General features: G+C 43.7%; 1 protein-coding gene across 9 annotated transcripts in view; it reads right to left on the bottom strand.

Moving 5' to 3' along the window:
• Positions 1 to 21,290, bottom strand: part of CAST (calpastatin) — a 133,015-nt gene that overhangs the window by 23,143 nt on the left and 88,582 nt on the right. For all 9 annotated transcript variants that reach the window (XM_068979384.1, XM_068979385.1, XM_068979386.1 and 6 more), the window contains 11 exons: positions 19,174 to 19,242; positions 17,782 to 17,880; positions 16,194 to 16,274; positions 14,580 to 14,618; positions 13,992 to 14,084; positions 13,430 to 13,519; positions 12,312 to 12,413; positions 8,345 to 8,428; positions 7,361 to 7,408; positions 4,948 to 5,043; positions 3,064 to 3,159 (listed from right to left, as the gene is read on the bottom strand). In XM_068979384.1, the coding sequence (XP_068835485.1) occupies positions 3,064 to 3,159; positions 4,948 to 5,043; positions 7,361 to 7,408; positions 8,345 to 8,428; positions 12,312 to 12,413; positions 13,430 to 13,519; positions 13,992 to 14,084; positions 14,580 to 14,618; positions 16,194 to 16,274; positions 17,782 to 17,880; positions 19,174 to 19,242 (897 nt within the window). The remainder of the gene's footprint in view (positions 1 to 3,063; positions 3,160 to 4,947; positions 5,044 to 7,360; positions 7,409 to 8,344; positions 8,429 to 12,311; positions 12,414 to 13,429; positions 13,520 to 13,991; positions 14,085 to 14,579; positions 14,619 to 16,193; positions 16,275 to 17,781; positions 17,881 to 19,173; positions 19,243 to 21,290) is intronic.

Here is a 21,290-nt window from a genome sequence, read left to right as displayed (position 1 = left end):
CTCTGGACAGTCAAGGTAAAGTTGGAAAGGAGCTAACTTGCTCTTAAGCCCTGGCAGTCACACTCAGCATGACAGGCAGCGGCCGTATGTTTAGGTACGAGAGTTCTGCACTGGAATGTTGGCTACCGTCTTTTTGACTCCAATCACTGATTCTGTGCCTACTCCCTGCACAGTCTCTGCCAAGATTCTCTCTCCCACTTCTGTTCTTTACCACTCTGGTCTGTGGCCTGACTCCCACAACGTCATAGTTTTTGGAGGGTACCCTGAGAATCTCCCATGCAAAGAAGGAGGTCACATCCTGTCCAAGGAAGGAGGGAGACTGTGACGGGATTTGCCGATGGCACCCAGGGTTCCCTGGCAGGGGGCAGCCACTCGGGGTACCCAGGACACACATCCCACACCTTCCCCAAGGCCCTCTTCTCTCAAACAACTAAACGCACAGACCCCAGTATCCCAAGGGCTCCACACCTCTGTGCTGGCCTGTCCCGGGCTCACTGGTCTCCCCAGGAAACAAGTGCTATTCTCACTTCTCAGCAGGATCCTGTCCTCCACATGCAAGCCTTTCCAAGTTCCTCCAGGAGAGGAGTTTCTTCACCCGCTTTCCTTTTTCCATAGGAGAATGATCCAACTGAACTGTGAGCATCAGACCTGGCCCATATCCACACCAGGCTTGAAGGGGACTGGGTGCAGGACCCTAGCTGAGGTTCTGAAGGGGGAAGTGAATTGCTCAAGGTCCATTCAAAGTTCATTTTCCTCATTAATAAGAGAGACATGATCAGAACAGACTTCACGGTGTCCTCATGAAAACTGAATGAGAAGATACTGCAAAGCATCTAGCAGAAGTTAGGTGTTTAGCCTGTAGGTTCGCTAAGTCTATAGTAAGGAAACAGTTCCATCAGCTGGTATCCTCTGAGTCAGAATCTATCTGCTAATGAAAACAGAAGAACACAGATTCAACCAGTTAAATACCATACTTCATACAAAAGTCAAAAAGTCAGAGACACAAAAAGAAGAAAGGGAAAGGAAGTGAGTCCATCTGTCGCCATTCAGTTGGGAGAAAAAAGGAGTCATGATGATAAAGGTTCTTCTGGGTTCTTCTGTGTATTCACAGAATTCCGTCTATACACAGAACTACACAAAAAAGATCTTCATGACCCAGATAACCACGATGGTGTAATCACTCACCTAGAGCCAGACATCCTGGAATGTGAAGTCAAGTGGGCCTTGGGAAGCATCACTATGAACAAAGCTAGTGGAGGTGATGGAATTCCAGTTGAGCTATTTCAAATTCTAAAAGAGGATGCTGTGAAAGTGTTGCACTCAATAAGCCAGCAAAGTTGGAAAACTTGGCAGTGGCCACAGGACTGGAAAAGGTCAGTTTTCATTCCAATCCCAAAGAAAGGCAATGCCAAAGAATGCTCAAACTACCACACAACTGCACTCATCCCACACGATAGTAAAGTAATGCTCAAAATTCTCCAGGCCAGGCTTCAACAGTACATGAACTGAGAAATTCCAGATGTTCAAGCTGGATTTAGAAAGGGCAGAGGAACCAGAGAGCAAATTGCCAACATCTGCTGGATCATCAAAAAAGCAAAAGAGTTCCAGAAAAACATCTACTTCTGGTTTATTGACTACGCCAAAGCCTTTGACTGTGTGGATCACAACAAACTGTGGAAAATTATTCAAGAGATGGCAATACCAGACCACCTTACCTGCCTCCTGAGAAATCTGTAGGCAGGTCAAGTAGCAACAGTTAGAACTGGACATGGAACAAGAGACTGGTTCCAAATAGGAAAAGGAGTACGTCAAGGCTATATATTGTCACCCTGCTTATTTAACTTCTATGCAGAGTACATCATGAGAAATGCCAGGATGGATGAAGCACAAGCTGGAATCAAGATTGCTGGGAGAAACATCAATAACCTCAGATATACAGATGACACCACCCTTATGGCAGAAAGCGAAGAACTAAAGAGCCTCTTGATGAAAGTGAAAGAGGAGAGTGAAAAAGTTGGCTTAAAACATTTAAAAAACTAAGATCATGGCATCTGGTCCCATCACTTCATGGCAAATAGATGGGGAAACAGTGGAAACAGGGTCAGACTTTATTTTGGGGGGCTACAAAATCACTGCAGATGGTGACTGCAGCCATGAAATTAAAAGACACTTGCTCCTTGGAAGAAAAGCTATGACCAACCTAAATGGCACATTAAGAAGCAGAGAGGTTACTTTGCCAACAAAGGTCCGTGGAGTCAAAGCTATGGTTTTTCCAGTGGTCATGTATGGATGTGAGAGTTGGACTACAAAGAAAGCTGAGTGCCAAATGATTGATGCTTCTGAAGTGTGGTGTTGGAGAAGACTTTTGAGAGTATCTTGGACTGCAAGGAGATCCAACCAGTCCATCCTAAAGGAAATCAGTCCTGAATATTCATTGGAAAGACTGATGTTGAAGCTGAAACTCCAATACTTTGGCCACCCAATGCGAAGAACTGACTCATTGGAAAAGACCTTGATGCTGGGAAAGATTGAAGGCAGGAAGAGAAGGGGATGAAATGGTTGAATGGCATCACCGACGTGATGGACATGAGTTTGAGTAAACTCCGGGAGTTGGTGATGGACAGGGAGGCCTGGTGTGCTGCAGTCCATGGGGTCGCAAAGAGTTGGACACAACTGAGTGACTGAACTGATGATAAAGCTGCAGACTTTTGCATCAGGACAGTCAATAAAAAGTACGTCTGGCTGTTGGTGGGACTCCAAGTCAGCTTGAAACACACAGGAAAGTGAAGAAGCATGATTATCCACAGTAGCTGAGGAGCTAGAAAGCATGTCAAGAGGTTAAAAACAAAACCACCTGAAATAGTGTAAACATTTAAATCTAGCCTGAGTTTCCAGCTCCTCCCTGGAGCTGTATTATCCTCCCTGGAGATAGTACAGCTATCCAAGATTTCATTTTTATCTTGTTAGAACAAGGTAATACATTGGTAATACACAGCAGGAAGGGCAGGGGAGGGAGAACACTGCTTTCTCAATGCATTTCTCAAGGCCCAGAGGGTCACTCACCGCTGGAGCTGCTGTGGGTGGAGCCGACTGCACAGAACACATGGAGGTCCGAGGCACGTCCTCTGCCACAGGCACGGGGGCAGCGGCCGGGGATGCCTGCAGAAAGAAGCAGACACAACGAAGGATTTCTGTAATACCCAGTTATTAAAACGGGACAACAATGAACCAACAGTATGGTCTGCTACCCTACCCGCCATGAGCATGATTTTCTTGAATGCCTAAGGATCCTGAGCAGTGAATAATAACTCTAGGCACGTTCAACCTCTCCAGCTTCCACTACTTCAATTTGGTTTTACCTCTTACCTTAGGTAGGTTACTTAACTTCTCAGACACAGTTTCCACATCTGCAAAGTGAGAACAATGACAGTACCTACATCTCAAGGCCCTGAATGAGACAAAACATGCTAAGTGCTTTGCATAGTACGTGGGAACACAGTAAGCTCAAAGATTGTTATCAACTGTCATTATTTAGATGATTTGCCATCATATAATACATAATGTTATACAACATAATATTATATGGCTGTATTATATATATTGCAATTATGCAATATTTAAATATATCATTTTCATATATCTAACAGCACCCTGTGAGTTGTAAATAGCTAGGTACAAATGCAAGGTAGTAAGACTATCTCAGGGGTTCTCAAAATGAGGTCCTGCGACCACCAACCTCAGCACTGCTAGGGAACTTGTTAGAAATTCAAATTCTTATGCCCCACCTTAACATACTAAATCAAGAATTCTGGGGGTGGGGCTCAGTAGTCTGTGCTTTGATAAACCCTTCCGGTCATCTTGATGAGCACTGAAGTTTGAGAGTCACTATCATTTTGTCACAAGAGCAAAATTTCAAACAGGTTGCTTTTATTCCAGACATTTATGGAAGCAAATCCTGTATGCAAGGTGCTTACCAGACGATCATTAATAGTGTATGATCTCTTCTTTCAAGAAATTTACTATGTAAAAATATGTACACAGGTGAGAAGTAAAGACCAAAGCAGCTAAAACCTTGTTTGCAACAAATGTCCCAACAGGGATATAAAAAGAAAGCATGACAGACTTCCCTGGCGTGTTGTATTCTGCTTCTTAAAAGTTGTAAGTGTGGTAAGGTTTGGGAGACACGCAGGAGACAAACGCCATATTTTAGCAGAGCCTTTTAGGGCTGACTACAATTTTAGCTGATCTAGAATCTGGAGAGGTTATTCCAAGCAGAAGGAACCACATGAGAAAAGCTTGAAGACGCATAAGTACTTACTATCAGAGTTTAGTGATGGGGGAAGGAAGCTGCTGGTGGTGGCGTTTAGTCGCTCAGTCGTGTCCAACTCTTGCGACCCCGTGGACTGTAGCCCACCAGGCTCCTCTGTCCATGGGATTGTCCAGGCAAGAGCACTGGAGTGGGTTGCCATTTCCTTCTCCAGACCCAAATAAACCAGAAGGAACTTTTTGGGGAGGCTCTTGGCATTGGAACAGGGGGATGTTGTGGCTACAAACATGCCTGAGAAAGAATAGTGCCAGTGGACACATGGGGTGGGCTGGAAGGAGACCAAAGACAGAGGCCACGGCCGTCTTGAGGTGATGAGTGATGACAGCTTTAAGTAGGTCAGTTACCGAAGCAAGAAGGGAAAGAAAAGCATTAGTGTCAAGGCTCTCCTGAAGGGAATACTTGAGTACCGGACTCAAACTGCAAGAATATCAGGGTCAGCTTGGGAAAACAAAGCACATCCATGACAGGCAAGACGAACACGGCATGCGAGAAAATATGGCAAGACGGGCCTTTTCATCAATTGCTTCCTGTTAAAACAGTTTTGGTCTCGGCATTGTCAAGATCATAGAAACACACTGGAAAACAACCAAAACTGGAGATTTTAAGTTTTAGAAACATACCTCTGTTTTTTCAGTTGACTTAGATTGTTTTTCTTTACACTTAGACCAGTCAAAATCTTCTGAGAGTTCATCGATGAGTTCCGATTCACTCAGGGGCTGTAATATAAGGAATATTATATAGTATGAAAAGAATTATTATTATTTTTTACTTTGATAGAAGAAAAACGCTTTCCTAGAGAAAAAGTTTTTCTAGGTAACATATATTAGGTTGCATTTTAGGATCTAAAACCCAAAGCTAATTTATACAGGGCATACATTTCATTCATCAATATAAGATAAATGTCACACAACAAATAATGAACGCTGAACACCTGAGTACCACAAAAAATGTTAAAGGTTTATTCAGCTAAAATTTTCCTGATATTTCAATTTCAAAGTAATTTTGTTCAAATAAAACTGCCCATTTCCAGTGAAGAGCTGCATGGTTTTTCTTTATGTGATTGCTTTTTCTACTTCCTTCTGACTTCCGTAATGAAGAAGTCGGAGGAAACACAGATCATATGTTCCCTTTCTATGAGAACGTGGGCTTTGGCAGGAAGGTTCTGTTATCTCTAGTTCCTTCCAGAGAAGTGGTATTATTTATTTACTGTCATTGGTCAAAATCTCCACATGCCCTAATCTAAGAGATGGCATGTAATTCAGAAGCTCGGCCCCAGAGATAGACAGGCTGAGTTTTGAGCCCTGGCCTTGTTACTTCCTAGCTACTTGACTTTGGGCTATTTACAGGATCCTTTTATGTCTTAATTTCCTCACCTGTCAAATGGGGATAATAATAGAGTTCTCAAAATGATAACACACAAACACCATTCACTGTAGTGTCAGGCACACAGTTCAGTTCAGTCTCTCAGTTGTATCTGACTCTGCAACCCCATGAATCGCAGCATGCCAGGCCTCCCTGTCCATCACCAACTCTCGGAGTTCACTCAGACTCACGTCCATCGAGTCAGTGATGCCATCCAGTCATCTCATCCTGGGTCGTCCCCTTCTCCTCCTGCCCCCAATCCCTCCCAGCATCAGAGTCTTTTCCAATGACTCAACTCTTCGCATCCGGTGGCCAAAGTATTGGAGTTTCAGCTTTAGCATCACTCCTTCCAAAGAAATCCCAGGGCTGATCTCCTTCAGAATGGACTGGTTGGATCTTCTTGCAGTCCAAGGGACTCTCAGGAGTCTTCTCCAACACCACAGATCAAAAGCATCAATTCTTCGGCGCTCAGCCTTCTTCCCAGTCCAACTCTCACATCCATACATGACTACTGGGAAAACCATAGCCTTGACTAGACGGACCTTAGTCGGCAAAGTAATGTCTCTGCTTTTGAATATGCTATCTAGGTTGGTCATAACTTTTCTTTCAAGGAGTAAGCATCTTTTAATTTCATGGCTGCAGTCACCATCTGCAGTGATTTTGGAGCCCCCCAAAATAAAGTCTGACACTGTTTCCACTGTTTCCCCATCTATTTCCCATGAAGTGATGGGACTGGATGCCATGATCTTCGTTTTCTGAATGTTGAGCTTTAAGCCAACTTTTTCACTCTCCTCTTTCACTTTCCTCAAGAGGCTTTTTAGTTCCTCTTCACTTTCTGCCATAAGGGTGGTGTCATCTGCATATCTAAGGTTATTGATATTTCTCCCAGCAATCTTGATTCCAGCTTGTGTTTCTTCCAGTCCAGTGTTTCTCATGATGTACTCTGCATATAAGTTAAATAAGCAGGGTGACAATATACAGCGTTGACGTACTCCTTTTCCTATTTGGAACCAGTCTGTTGTTCCACGTCCAGTTCTAACTGTTGCTTCCTGACCTGCATACAGGTTTCTCAAGAGGCAGGTCAGGTGGTCTGGTATTCCCATCTCTTTCAGAATTTTCCACAGTTTATTGTGATCCACACAGTTAAAGGCTTTGGCATAGTCAATAAAGCAGAAATAGATGTTTTTCTGGAACTCTCTTGCTTTTTTGATGATCCAGCGAATGTTGGCAATTTGATCTCTGGTTCCTCTGCCTTTTCTAAAACCAGCTTGAACATCAGGAAGTGACTAATAAATGTAGTTGTTTAGTATCATCATGACAGGTAACTATGCTAGTTAATACCAAATTAAGTAAAGGTAATACAGAATCAGAGCATTTGATAATAAGATTAGGATCAAAGTAAATGCTAATGACCTAATTTGAGGGCCCTCTTGATATCAGCTCCTATGTTCAATGAATGTCACCTGTAAACTTGTAATAGTTAATTCATGATGTAAATAATCATTAAAATGCGTGAAATGGCCAAATGCTGCTGTCAAAGGTTCCTTTCTCCTTAATCCCAGGCTGGCATATGAGTCTCCACAGTGAGATCGGGTCTATGAAAATTATCTGTTTATATCTTACAGTTGTATTGTTTTTTTTTAAGTATCAGAAAAAAACTTATTTCCTCACCTTGGGTTTTTCTTCAGCCTCTGGCAAGAGTGGTTTTCCATCTTTATCCTGTGAATGAGATTGAAAATTCATTTAAAATGAAACAAAAAATTTTGCTTTCTTATACCATTAAGTTTGTTTTTGAAATTTCAGGATATGAGAGAAGAGACTGTCTTTTTCTGATATGGTTGAGTGAGTTTGTATTTCAAATTAATTTTTAAAATAAAGTATCAGAATAAGGAGCTGGGTTATAAAAATCAAGACCAAATTCTATAAAGTTCAATGCAAGTACTTTCTTTTAAAAGTTACTAGAAAATAATTTCCATCTTTGGATAGGGAAGTAGAATTTTTTAAAAGGTTCTTTGGCAGGAAAGATGCAGCTTCATCAAAGAAAGGCTGAAAAAAAGGTTTTGATTCTCCAACCAGGGTGAAGAAGTAGATCTCATTCCTATAAAACTGTTTTAGTTGTTTGGACATTCACATTCTAGAATATTTCTTAAAATACTTTATACTTTCCATATATAACCATTACAACTATTTCCCATCATACGTTTATGTGCATTATTTCAAAGATAAATGACAAAGATAATTACAGGGATAGGTCCAGTCTCCTCACACCAAACCAAACCCACTTGCACTGAAGACACTGGTAAATCATTATACGTTTCTCTACCACTTACAAGATCAATGTACTTTTATCCATCGGCGGTTAGAGAAAATATAAACTCCCAATTATTCCTTCCGCTTCAAGGTTAAGGATCTATGTCAAGCATGGTTAATAGCTGAACCACTTGAATTTGTGGGAATTTTAGTGACCACACACGGTCACTACTTAGGAAACCCTCTTTTAAAGGGTTCAACTGTTCAGGACAGAAAATAAGTTTCAGGGTTTCCAGAGTTGTTATCTGAACTTGGCCAGACATGCCCTGAAACCTCCCGGGGACAGACAGGGCACCACGGGCAGGAGCAGCGAGCCGCCGGCACGCAGTGAGGTGAGCAACGTACTGTGGCCGGCTTTAATCTATACTCCGATGGGACTGTTTCCTCATCTTCACCACATTTCTTTACTTTCTCTTCTTTGGCTTTTGCCTGAAGAAAGTGGAGAGGAGAAAAAATAAGGTAAAATAAGACGTCCCTTTATGTACTCCATGGGTGTCGAGAAGACCCAATCAGATTAAAGGGCCTGGTGAGCGGCCGGGAGGAAGGTAGCATAGGAGACTAGAGGCAGAGGAGAAACAAGCCAGCCAGGAGTCCCGGGGAGGCGTCCCGGCCCTGCCTCCGTGACCCTGGGAAGCCACCCAGACTTTCTTTGCCTCAGTTTCTTCAGCTGTAAAATGGGGCTACTTCTTTAAGAACCCTTACCGAGCTCTCTTGATTTGTAAAGACCAGCAGAGAAAATGAAATAAATATTCTTTGAAGAAAGTTAAGAAGAGTGCACAAGTTAGCTGCAATGATTTTACAGCCTTCATCTGTCATACTCAATGGGGTACTTAGCTAAGGGGGAGGAAAAAAATAAACAATGCTCAGGAGTGTTAAACTTGTTCAGTGTTAAACAGATGAGAAATGGGAGAACCATCCCATCACATATCTGGTTGATCCATGGATAACTGGTTTTACTTCTTTTAAAAGAACTTGGTGGCCCTTCAGTACCACCAAGATTCACTGGATTACTGAACCATGAGCAACCAAATGCATGTACATAAGAGTGCACTGCCACAGCAGATCAGTGGCTGTCAGGATGGGACATCTGCATTTTAAGTTGCTGGTGGGTAATGTGATTTCATGCTATGTAATAATTTGTATCAGTATCAAGTCATGGATTTAAATCACAAGCCAAGGAGCGACTGGGCACAAAAGTGTGTGTATGTATGTGTGTGTGTGTGGGGGGGGGAGTGGGTGGTATTTAGCTGATTCTAGCTCACCTTATTGCTCTCATCTACGTCTCAGCCTAAAATCGTGGTTCTCTTTCGAATGCTTAGTTAGTTGATTAATTTTAAAATATTTAATGAGCACTTTTAATAAGCCAGGTACTGTTTCTAGGCTTTGGTATTATAGTTTCATTGTTCTATAGAATAATAACCGTCATTAAGGGATGAAAGGATTTTTAAAAAAAATATTTCCAGTTATATTCTATTTCAGGATATAGTAGACGTCATATTACACCGTAGTTCTCCCCAGTTCAGGGGTCTGTGAGGTCTCTAGCTATAAAACAGTCCTCATGGAAGAGTCACCCATATAGGACTGTGCCCCGACTTGGGCTTGTGAACAGTGAGTCATATGCACAGCTAGATACCTTTCTATTCCTCTTCGATCTTTACATTTCTTAAATGTCTGCACTGTGGTCTGCATTCAATAGGCAATGAAAACGAACATCCCTGAACTGACATAATTCCAGACTAGTTAACTGCACTAGAAACGGTGGTGGTTTAGTCGCTAACTCATGTCTGACTCTTTTGCATCTCCCGTGGACTGCAGCCCACTAAGCTCCTCTGTCCATGGGATTTTCCAGGCAAGAGTGCTGGAGAGGGGTGCCATTCTCTTCTCCAAGGGATCTTGCAGACGCAGGGAGTTTCCTGCATTGCAAGCAGCTTCTTTACCAACTGAGCTACCAGGGAAGCCCTAGAATCAGGGGAGATTAATAATGAGGTGTCACTAGAGAATAAACATGCCATGGTGCGTTATTTATGAGAACGACAAGCAGGCATGGACCTCCCCTCTGAAGCATCCCCTGGCATAGAATGTGCTCGAGCGGCCATGGACTCCTGTACCATACCAATCTTTATGGGGTTATCACAGCAGACTACCCAAAGTAGTGAATTCACCATCAGCTGAATGTAAGGATTCAATGTAAGGATTGAGGATTTCCAGAGGATTAGAAAATCTTCATACTTTATATATAATTAAAAAGGAAAACTAGTGGAAAGAGTGAAAAGGAACTGTTCTTTTTGTTTAAATTTTAGGAGTTTGCTAGTTTTCTGGAGGAAATTTAACACATTCCCTGGTATTAAAAAGCAGAGACATTACTTTGCCAACAAAGTTCCATCTAGTCAAAGCTTTGGTTTTCCCAGTAGTCATGTATGGATGTGAGAGCTGGACTATAAAGAAAGCTAAGTGCCAAAGAATTGATGCTTTTGAACTGTGGTATTGGAGGAGACTCTTGAGAGTCCCTTGGACTGCAAGGAGATCCAACCAGTCCATCCTAAAGGAAATCAGTCCTGAATGTTCATTGGAAGAACTGATACTAGAGCTGAAACTCTAATACTTTGGCCACTTGATGCGAAGAACTGACTTTGGAAAAGACCCTGATGCTGGGAAAGATCAAAGGCAAGAAGAGAAGGGGATGACAGAGGATGAGATGGTTGGATGGCATCACCAACTCAATGGACATGAGTTTGAGTAAACTCCAGGAGTTGGTGATGGACGGGGAGGCCTGGCGTGCTGCAGTCCATGGGGTCGCCAAGAGTCGGACACAACTGAGTGACCGAACTGAACTGGTGCCTCAGAGGGTAAAGAACTTGCCTGCAATGTGGAAGACTTGAATTCGATCCCTGGGTTGGGAAGATCCCCTGGAAAAGGGAATGACAACCCACTCCAGGATCCTTGCCTGGAGAAGTCCATGGACAGAGGAGCCTGGAAGGCTACAGTCCATGGGGTCGCAAAGAGACACGACAGAGTGACTACCACTTTAATTACTCTATATCCGTAAACTCAAACTGTTTTACTTTGACATAACTTGTTTCAACTCTACTCATCTGATTTTAGTCGCTCCTAAGAGTCTTTTCATCCTGGGATTTATGTCTATACGTTCCCTCCCCAAATTATCACCTCCTTAAACCACCCTAATCAAACAGCCCCAAGGCAGAAGTGCCCTTGGCAGGCTGCCACGGAGCCCTCAGTGGTGGACCCCCAGGGTCCTGCCAGGACCACCCTTTCCTCGAGATGCTGTGCCCCCTCGCACCCTGCTGCAATCCAAGCTCCCCCTCTCCCCGTACATTACTTGGTCCTGGAGGACAAGGGTGGCTTCTCCCGATCCCTTGCCTTCGCCTTCGTAAAGCCTTTTGTGCCATATGGCACCCTGTGAGCCCTCAAAGAAGGTCGACGATAGAAACTGGCCCATTGGGGACCGGGCGGTCCCAAACTCCGGGGGAGCTGCTGGAAGTGGCTGAGACCCACCTTCCCCCGGAGACCCGGAACAGGAAGTGACAGCAGAGGCTGCCGCATTGTGACAGCAACAGCCGCCAGGCCCCACCTGAGCTGGGAGGTGGGTGCTCCGGAGGGTCTCCCCACCACTGCCTGGCCAAGGGTGCCCCCAGGACATCCGTCTGCTTCCCCTCCTCTTTTCCCCGCAAAGGACTCCTCAACAATCCCTTAAAAACTGAAACAACATGAAAACTCTCTTCTACCAAACACGAGCAACTCCCTAGCTCCATACTCTAAACATGCATTCGTTTAATTATAAAGCAATTATTGCTTGATTTTGTTCTAATTGGCAACAAGGTTTCAACATTTTTCCCCAGAGTTATATAAAGGATTTCGCACCCCCATCTGCAGCCATCTCCCCTCTTTCTTTATAAATAGAAGTACCTAGAACCCTTGTGCAAAGACAGATTTCTAATTTCCGTACGAGCAGACAAACTTGTTTCTCACCAGGCCACCAGCTCTATGTTATCTTGTTTAGCCAGGTGTCACTTAAGAATTGGCAAAGGAGATTAGTTGTTCATTTGAAGCATTACAATTCTAGATGATTTATAAAACAAACACTCAAATATCCTTCCTGGTTGTTAACTCCCCAGCAATAAAATACCTGAATTAGCCAGAGCCTGAAAGTAAGGCAGAACAAAGCACAGTTCATTTGAGATCTCTAATAAAAACAAAAGTGGTGCAAAACTTCTAAACATGTGTTGGGCATTAGTTTTGTAACCTTGTAAGCTGCAGACTAACAGGCTTTGTACGTGAGCCCCCAGGTCAGTACCTCATCGACCTCCTTAATGGAGCTGGGGTCGAGCTCGGGCTCCGGCTTCCGGGTGCCCAGGGAGGCTGACAGGGCGTCCAGGGCTTGCTCAGTCATGGTATCCTGCGGAGAAGCAAAGAATTCTGTACGTGAAAAAAGAGATGCTCTCCTCAACCTCGATAAGCCACCTACTTCTTTGGGACATTCATGTTTTGTCAGTAAATCTCTAAGAGTGAACTGTGGCTTGAGGAAGGACTCTAGGAAGGCAGTTTTACTTGAAACCCAGCAAAAAAAAAAGCGAAAGAAATAAGAACTTACCGGTGAGAGGAAACATGGGATAGGACCCGTTTGCACAGTAACGGTGCTCCTGTGCGGGGGTACACTTCACCTCGTAGCAAGCGAGAGGTGCACGTAGAGTAATAATTGTATAATACTCGTATCAAAGTACTGTTTTTCTTTTTCTAAACATAGGTCCCTTAAAAAAGACTCTGACAACCCTGTCCTTTAGCCCAGCGGAGCCCAGGAAGCAGGGGGGCCTGAAGTGGCTCACGGCTGTAGGAATTCCCACTCTCAGGGGTGTGGTGCTCTCTGCTCCTCCAGATAAAAAATAAACGGCCACCCTACGAGCCAGAGGCAGAGCGGCGCCCACAGAAAGCTCCTCCCTGCAGTATCTGGGTGATCTGCAGACAGGGCAGGTCTTCTCATCCAGCCCAGAGCTGCAGGGCCACCTCTCAGGATTCCTGAGAATCACGTTATAGCTGCCTGTGGTCAAGGTGAACAGAGTAACTGCAGCAACGCTCCCTTTGAGGGTCACAGGACTCCAGGCCCTTTAGAAAATCAAGTCAAAGATCTGATGTCCCCAGAGAGTGGTGTGCAGAGTAACAGTGAGACAGTCTTCTCCCATCACCAAGGCACATGTGCCAAAATCACCCATAAGCATCTGCAGAAACAGAGAAGGCCTGCCTGACCAATATAAGCCTTACTGGTTTCACTATGCCACGCAGGCCCGAGGGGAACAAAGGAGGTCTACGGGTATAATGCACTACTGAGATTCCCCCCCAGTCAGCTGGATCAGCCGCAGGAAAGCAAACTGCTATCCAGGGGACCGTGCTGAAGTTCAAAGAAGTAATCATTGATACCTCTTCCACTTTTCTTCTTTTCTCTTTGGGTGGAGCAGCACTTCTGATCACCCCAGCTGACTGAGCTTTTAAAGTCTCTTCTGTAGATTTCTGAAAAATGAAATACAAAAGAAGGTTTGACTGGCAGATGAAGGAAACATATTAACCAGACGGTAAGAACCAGAAGTAAAAAGCCTTGGCATCTTGGGGCTTCCCTGGTGGCCAGCGGTTAAGAGGCCACCTTGCAATGCAGGGGACACGGGTTCGCTCCCTGGCCAGGGACGATCCCACGTGCCATGGAGTAAGCCTGTGAGCCACGACCACTGAGCCTGCGCTCTAGAGCTCTCGAGCCACAACAACTGAAGCCTGTGCACCCAGAGCCCCGGCTCTGCAACAAGAGAAGCCACCTGCAGAAGGCTGCACATCGCAACTAGAGAATAGCCCTCACTTGCCCCAACTAGAGAAAACCCGAACACAGCAATGAAGACCCAGCGAAGTCAAAAATAAAGTTTAAAAGAAAGTTGTTGTCTTAAAGTGGGAGGTAGTTTCTAACAAGTTTCCCTGAGTGTATTAAAAACAATACCTCTTTCTCAGTTTTCTTTGCATCAGCTGTAGGGGAACTGCAGGTGAAGTCTGATGACAAGGCATCGATGGCATCACTGGGCCCCAGGGGTTTCTAAAGAAACAGGTAGCATGACGGGTCACACATGGGAATCATTCAAGTGCCAGAACAGATTATAAACCCAGCAAATGGTGAATGCACTCGTGCAGTTCTTTGACTACCAAAGGAGATACTTAACGAAATAACTCAGATGAAAGCCTATGTTTGGGAGGAAATTGGATGCTCAATGAATATTATTTTTCTGTTTCTCTCAACATACTTGTTACTATGTTGGGAGGATATTCTCATCCTATTTTTAATAATATTTATTCTGTCCTAAAACTTTCTTGCCCCATTCTTTTTTCCCCTCAAAAAAAAAACTAATTAGGAAATAAACAAGCACTGAAATGACCCCCATCCCCACCCTCTTCCTCTGAATAGATGGAAACTTCATCTGATTTAGAGATCACTATAGTCATAATCCAAAAATACAGAATTGATAACTATTCCCCCAACCAAAGACATGAAAAATGTTAAATCTGATCTTGGAAGACATTTATGTAAACTCACCGAGGAGTCTGGAGGAGGCCCTGCGATCCCTTCTTCTTTCTGAAACAAATATTAGTTTGATGATGCTGAGAAGGCAAGATTAATCCTTACAGTCACCAAAATGCATACCTCAGCGAATGCAATGGGCTGAACTGTATCCTCCCAAAACTCACATGCTGAAGTCCCACCCCCCAAAACCTCAGAATGGGACTCTATTTGAAGATGGGGCCTTTCAATTCAGTTCAGTCACTTAGTCGTGTTCGACTCTTTGCGACCCCATGAACCGCAGCACACCAGGGCTTCCTGTCCATCACCAGCTCCCGGAGTCCACCCAAACCCAGCTCCATCGAGTCAGTGAGGCCATCCAACCATCTCATCCTCTGTTGTCCCCTTCTCCTCCTGCCCTCAATCTTTCCCAGCATCAGAGTCTTTTCCAATGAGTCAGGTCTTCGCATGAGGTGGCCAAAGTATTGGAGTTTCAGCTTCAGCATCAGTCCTTCCAATGAACACCCAGGACTGATCTCCTTTAGGATGGAATGGTTGGATCTCCTTGTAGTCTAAGGGACTCTCAAGAGTCTTCTCCAACACCACAGTTCAAAAGCATCAATTCTTCGGCACTCAGCTTTCTTTATAGTCCAAATTTCACATCCATACATGACTACTGGAAAAACCATAGCCTTAACTAGACGGACCTTTGTTGGCAAAGTAATGTCTCTGCTTTTTAATATGCTATCTAGGTTGGTCACAACTTTCCTTCCAAGGAGTAAGTGTCTTTTAATTTCATGGTGGCAATCATCATCTGCAGTGATTTTGGAGCCCAGAAAAATAAAGTCAGCCACTGTTTCCACTGTTTCCCCATCTATTTCCCATGAAGTGGTATTTAATTTAATTACCGAGGTAATTAAGGTGAAATGACAACATTAAGATGGGTCTTATTTCAATATGACCAGTGTTCCTATAAAAGGGGGAAGTGACCCAGAGATCCACATAGAGAAAACACGACATGCAGATATGTACACGTGGAAAGAAGATGTAGTATTCCACATGGAGGGATCTACATGTGGAGACCAAGCAGAGGGCCCTGAAGCAGAACCAACTCTGCCCACATCTTGACTCCAGTCTTCGAGCCCCCAGAACCGTGAGACAGTAAGTTTCTGTTGTTTAAGCCATCCAATCTGTAACACTCTGACATGGCAGCCCCATCAATCTAACGCGGTGAGCTTCAGAGTAATGATAGTTTCACAAGCCCCTTATTTTATCTAAGTTAAAATAACTGGATATATTAGTTATAAAAATTATAATTCCAAAGAGAAAACTGCTGCTGCTGCTAAGTCGCTTCAATCGTGTCCAACTCTGTGCCACCCGATAAGACGGCAGCCCACCAGGCTCCCCCATCCCTGGGATTCTCCAGGCAAGAACACTGGAATGGGTTGCCATTTCCTTCTCCAATGCATGAAAGTGAAAAGTGAAAGTGAAGTCGCTCAGTCGTGTCCGACCCTCAGTAACTCCATGGACTGCAGCCCACCAGGCTCCTCCGTCCATGGGATTTTCCAGGCAAGAGCACTGGAGTGGGGTGCCATTGCCTTCTCCTAAAGAGAAAACAATAAGGTGTAAATATGTCACTGTTTAACTTACATTCAAAAGTTCCCTGTATTTTGGAGGAAGTGTGACTTCTCTTTTACCCAGTTCCTCTATGTAGGTAGAACTCATTGGATCCTAGAGAAAAAAAAAAGTACATGTAGGGATTTTAGCTGAGAATGTTGTATACAAAACTCTTAAATCAAAGTACTACTGCATTATTAACTTATGGAACCATTGAGATTAAATACAAATCATTAAGAAGCCAGCACTTTGTGCAACTGTGAAATTTTATGTTTCTACAGATACCTGCCATATTATTTGGCTTAACCCATAAATAATGCTATAAAATAGTCAAACCAATATATTAAATTTGATTCCTATATAAAATACATTTTATTTTTAAATAATTTGTATTATCTAATATTTCTATACCTACAAAAGAGCAGTTGATAACAGTGAATTTCTATATAACTCAATAGACCTAGTTATTTCTTGTGTAATGAAAAAAAGCCAGAGTGATGTCTCTGTTTTAGCACTCTGCAATCCAATTTTTCTTCCTTGTTTTCCAGAGATAGCCACCACCCCAAACTTTATCACATCCATCAGTATAAAGCTGAGTATATTTCAAAACAATTATTCCACATGTAGGTATCCATAAACAATATACACCATTACTTTGCCTATTTTCAAGTGTTACATAAATGGTATCAGATCAAATTCTACTGTCATTCTGCAATGTACTATTTTTTATTCAAAATTATGCTTTTGTAATGAAGCCAGATTGATACATGAACAAACCATTTTAACCACCATAAGGCATTCCACTTGTCATCATTTTGTTTCCTGTTGAATGAAATTATTTCCAAATGTTTCACCTATTCTTGTAACTCCTTACACACTGGGCAAGGCCCCCTCCAGGGAATCTGTCTTGACGTGGAACTGCTGGTTAGAGGGAATGCTTATATTCATGTGATATCCACAGCCTCTGTCACATGTCAGACTTGTACACTTCTGCCAATCAGTTAAGTGTGAAGGGCTATCCCTCTGTGTTTCAGTGTCATTTTCCTAATTACTAGAGAGACTTTCATGTGTCTACTGGTCAAATTTTCTCCTAGTTTTATACTGGATTGTTTTTTTCCTCTCTCTCAAAAATTCTTCATAAACTCTAGAAACAAGTCCTTTGTTGTGTCTGTTGCAATATTTTCTTCCAATCTATGGAATGTCTTTCTTAATACCAAAGAATGTATAATTGCTTTTTGTGAATCAGGAATAGAAATGAACTGAGGGCAGAAAACATCTAGAAATCAGAATAAGTTCAAGTCACAGGATGGAAATATCTGGAAACCATGAGGACGTAAACCTCGAGGACAGAAAACAAGTCTTTGTGACTCAACAGAGCACATCCCAGCTATAGTCTCAGAAGAAACAAGCAATCAGTGTTTGCTGATCAACACAACTTGCATAGCTCCCTGGGACAGTTTCCAACCACAAACTCATGTTCATTTGCTCTCACTGACACCAACAACATCCTGTTCCTCTTCAAGTGGCAGAGCACGGCGCATCCTTGTGTGCATCAGGGCCATGACCTTCTAGGCCTCTTACTCACTAGGCATGAATCTTTAGAGACATCAAGATCACGTACCGAAACTTCCGGTCCAGTATATGTTGTGGTATCTTCTTTCGTCTCTTCAGGTTCTCCTAAAGTGTCTATTAAGTCATCCAGAGCAGTATCCATGTCTGACTGGAAAACGGAGCAGATATGTAAATGCTACCTGCTACACCTCCTTCCCTTTGACATTTTAACTACCAAAAGAAATTCTACGTAGAAAAATGCCAAACACCAAAAGTTCTTCAGCTATCAAAATGGTTAAAATCTGGCCTGTAATAGAACTTATTGAAGTCCCAGCGTACAGACTCTAGGTTGGCAAGGTAGAAATCCACATTCAAGTAAGAATCACAATTTCAGTAAGTCTAAAGGCATTAACTGGGAGAGCAAGCACATGATTCATTACGGCTGCCAGACCACTGTACCAACAGCCAAGAGAGAGAAGAAGACAAAATACAAAGACTGATGATCATGTTGCTGCATGAAAGAGGGGAAATGCTTGGTATTTTTTATCAGTTGTTTCCACCTCTTCCAAATAAAATGTATCCTGAAAATGGATTGCCCTGTGCTCTTTTTTTCATCTGTGGTTTTCTGTTCACTTGCTTGTCTGAGGATGTTTACAAATAGAAATTTCCTGAAAGGGATGTTAAATTTATATGAAGTGACAGTTTATTCTGTCGAGATGGGCTTAAAATGGTAAAAGAAACAGTGACTCCATCCGATTTCTGAGGTTAAGAATCATACATTGTGGGACTTCCTCTGTAGTCCAGTGGTTAAGACCCTGCACTTCCACTGCAGGGGACATTGCAAGGCAAGGGTTCCACTCCTGGTGAGGGAAGTTCCACATGTCTCACAGTGTGGCCAAATAAATAAAACAACTTGCTATTTTTTTTAAATGATTCATTGTGAAGACTAAGTTGCTTTTAAAGGGAAAAATAACAAGTTGAAGAAAGACCCTTTACTATTTAATTCAGCTTAAAAATGATCGCTTATTCTTTTTTTTTTTTGCAACTACCATATATCTACTATAACTTCAGGAACTCACCAGACTGTGTAATAGAATCTGGGGTCTGTTAGCTTTGGGGTGATTCAACTGGAAATTTCAGAATAAAGAAGTGCCTGGCATTCTTTAGATTTCTTTAAACCTGTGTTTAAAGAAAGTACATTTGCAGGAGGGAAACTGGAATGTAAACTCCTCGATATGTTACTGGAGTTTTCAGAACAGAGGGTTACAATATAAAATGTTACAAACATACACGAAAAAAGTCACACTTCCAACCCAGTTACATTAGCTTCCAACAACAATTCATTAAAAAGGTCCTTTAAGTTACCCTCACCTCATATTGCTTGCCCTCGAGAAATGGGATCATGATAAACACAGAGACTGTGAATAAATACCTATGCAAAAATGCCCTGCTGTCTTCATACCTTTGCAGAAGGTTTACTTGGCTTGGATTCAACTGGTACGGCCGATGTTAACAATTTACTTTCTTTATTCTGGTGGGGTTGAGAAAGAGATAAAAACTCCTCATATACTTTCATCAAGTTTAATAATATTACATACTTGAAAGTGAGTACACTATAACATAAATAATATTGATCATACACTGGACATCTGCTCTGTGCCAGACACTACATGTGTTATATAATACTTTCTAGAACAGCAGAAGTAATAATAACAATGATATTAATCTCATTTAGTGATGCAAGAAACAAGGCTCAGAGAGGCTGAGCCACTTCTCAGGTCACTCAGTAAAGGACAGCACGAGGATCTGAATCCAGGTCTACCATCTCTTCATTGCTCTTGGCTGCCTCTCCCAGGACCCACAGCTAGTCTTTGCAACGCTCAGGAATTCTTTCTTATCACAAGGCAGCCGCTGCTTCTAGGTGCTGTTTTCTCGGTCTTTGTACCCACACGTCAAGACCTCCACACCCCTCGTTTTGTCAAATCATCGCACACTCTTTCCTTCCTTTCCGTGAAACGAATGCCCTTCCCAGCACCGCTTCAGCTGCTCCGTTAGTAATTGCCAACAACTTTCTAACCTGCGATTTCCATGCCTTTACCCAGACATAATCTTCCCTCCGTTCCTCTGCCAAGCACCCGTCTCCTGACTCTCATCTCACAGCACCATCCTGGTTCCATGCTGGCACCTGTGGCCTCTGTTCTCTGCCCCCTCTGGCAAATCTTCTGCTTTGCCCCTCGCCCCGCACACTCTGCGTGTTTCTGCTGTGCTGCTCGGCCCAGGCAATCATTCTCTAGGGTCAGGGGCCAGATGCTTCTGGGGCCAGGCAGAAACTAAATGGCGAGGTTGTTGGGTTGAAGACTGTGGGAAACTGTCTTATTTGAAGGTCTCTGCAATCTGCGCAGTAGAGCTTGGAGGCGGAGTGTACAGGCTCAGACGCTCTGGGTTTGCACATCAGCCCCCACACACACTGGCTGCAAGAGGCTGCTGGCAGGTCATGTCTCCTTCTGAACCTCTGTATCCCCGTGTGTGAGAACCAGGGCAGTCACTGCACCTACTTCAGGGGGTTGTGAGGGTTCAATTAATTAATCGATCACAGTGCGAAAGCCGGTGGTTGGGCACATGCTAAGCTCTTCCGAAGTGCTGCATAAGCAGGTGCTGTGATTGCTGTATTAAAGATACTGTGCAGGCACCAGGGTGAACCGAAGTCCTGGCAACTGAATTCAGTTCCCCGATTCATCCACAGCCTCGCGCAGGTGTTCACTCAGTGTCATTCTCTCCCTGCAGCCCGCTTCTCCTTCTCCATCGTCACCTGGGCTCCAAAGTGATGTTCGAATTGCCTGTCTCTTGGGACATCTCAGAAACGTCAGTTCAGCCTGTCCAAAGGCAGGCATCCGTTTTCCGCCTCCACCAATTCCCCTCCTTCTGACCTCTGTCCACCCGTCAGTGGTAACCAGGGCCGGGCTCACTGCTTAAGAAGATGCTCGCCTCACGGGTGCTGACTCTGCACTGGCACAAACCTAACAGTACCTGGCTCGGTACCCAGCTCTCTTGTCTCACCTTAGGGTTGCCAACCTAGACCATTCAGACGCTGAGGCCCCAGGTCATCTGAGATTTTACTGCTGCCCATCGTTTGCTAAAGCCTGAAGCCTGCACCTCTGCAACACCTCCTGCCTTGCTCCCTGCTCACTGATTCTAGCCTAGCTCTAATTCAGGCTGACTTCGGACTCCCCGGAACAGCCCCTGACCAGCCTCCCTCTTTCCAATCTCTATGCTGTCTCATCACAGCCATTGCGGTCCCTTAATCCTCCTGCAGCCTGGTTTTAATCCCATCGTATCGCTCCATCTGTTCTCTGATCCCCAGTGTTTACCTGCTGCCAGCTGTAACACTGCCATGGGGATTAATGCATCTCAGCGTGTTCCTCAGCAGTGCCTCGACCTGTCTTACTCTCCTACTCATGTCTCCAGTGCCTCACCCACACTGGAATGCCCTTTGTACTCAGATCACACTTCTATTTTTCTTTCTTGTTATGTTTGCAAGGCTGCAATCCCAGTTTTCCTTTCATGACTTACTCAGACCGT

This window comes from Capricornis sumatraensis, chromosome 9, assembly GCF_032405125.1.
Source record: "Capricornis sumatraensis isolate serow.1 chromosome 9, serow.2, whole genome shotgun sequence".
Classification (NCBI taxonomy): domain Eukaryota; kingdom Metazoa; phylum Chordata; class Mammalia; order Artiodactyla; family Bovidae; genus Capricornis; species Capricornis sumatraensis.
Note: the sequence above shows the minus strand (reverse complement) of the source record. Positions and strands in the feature narration are given on the sequence as shown.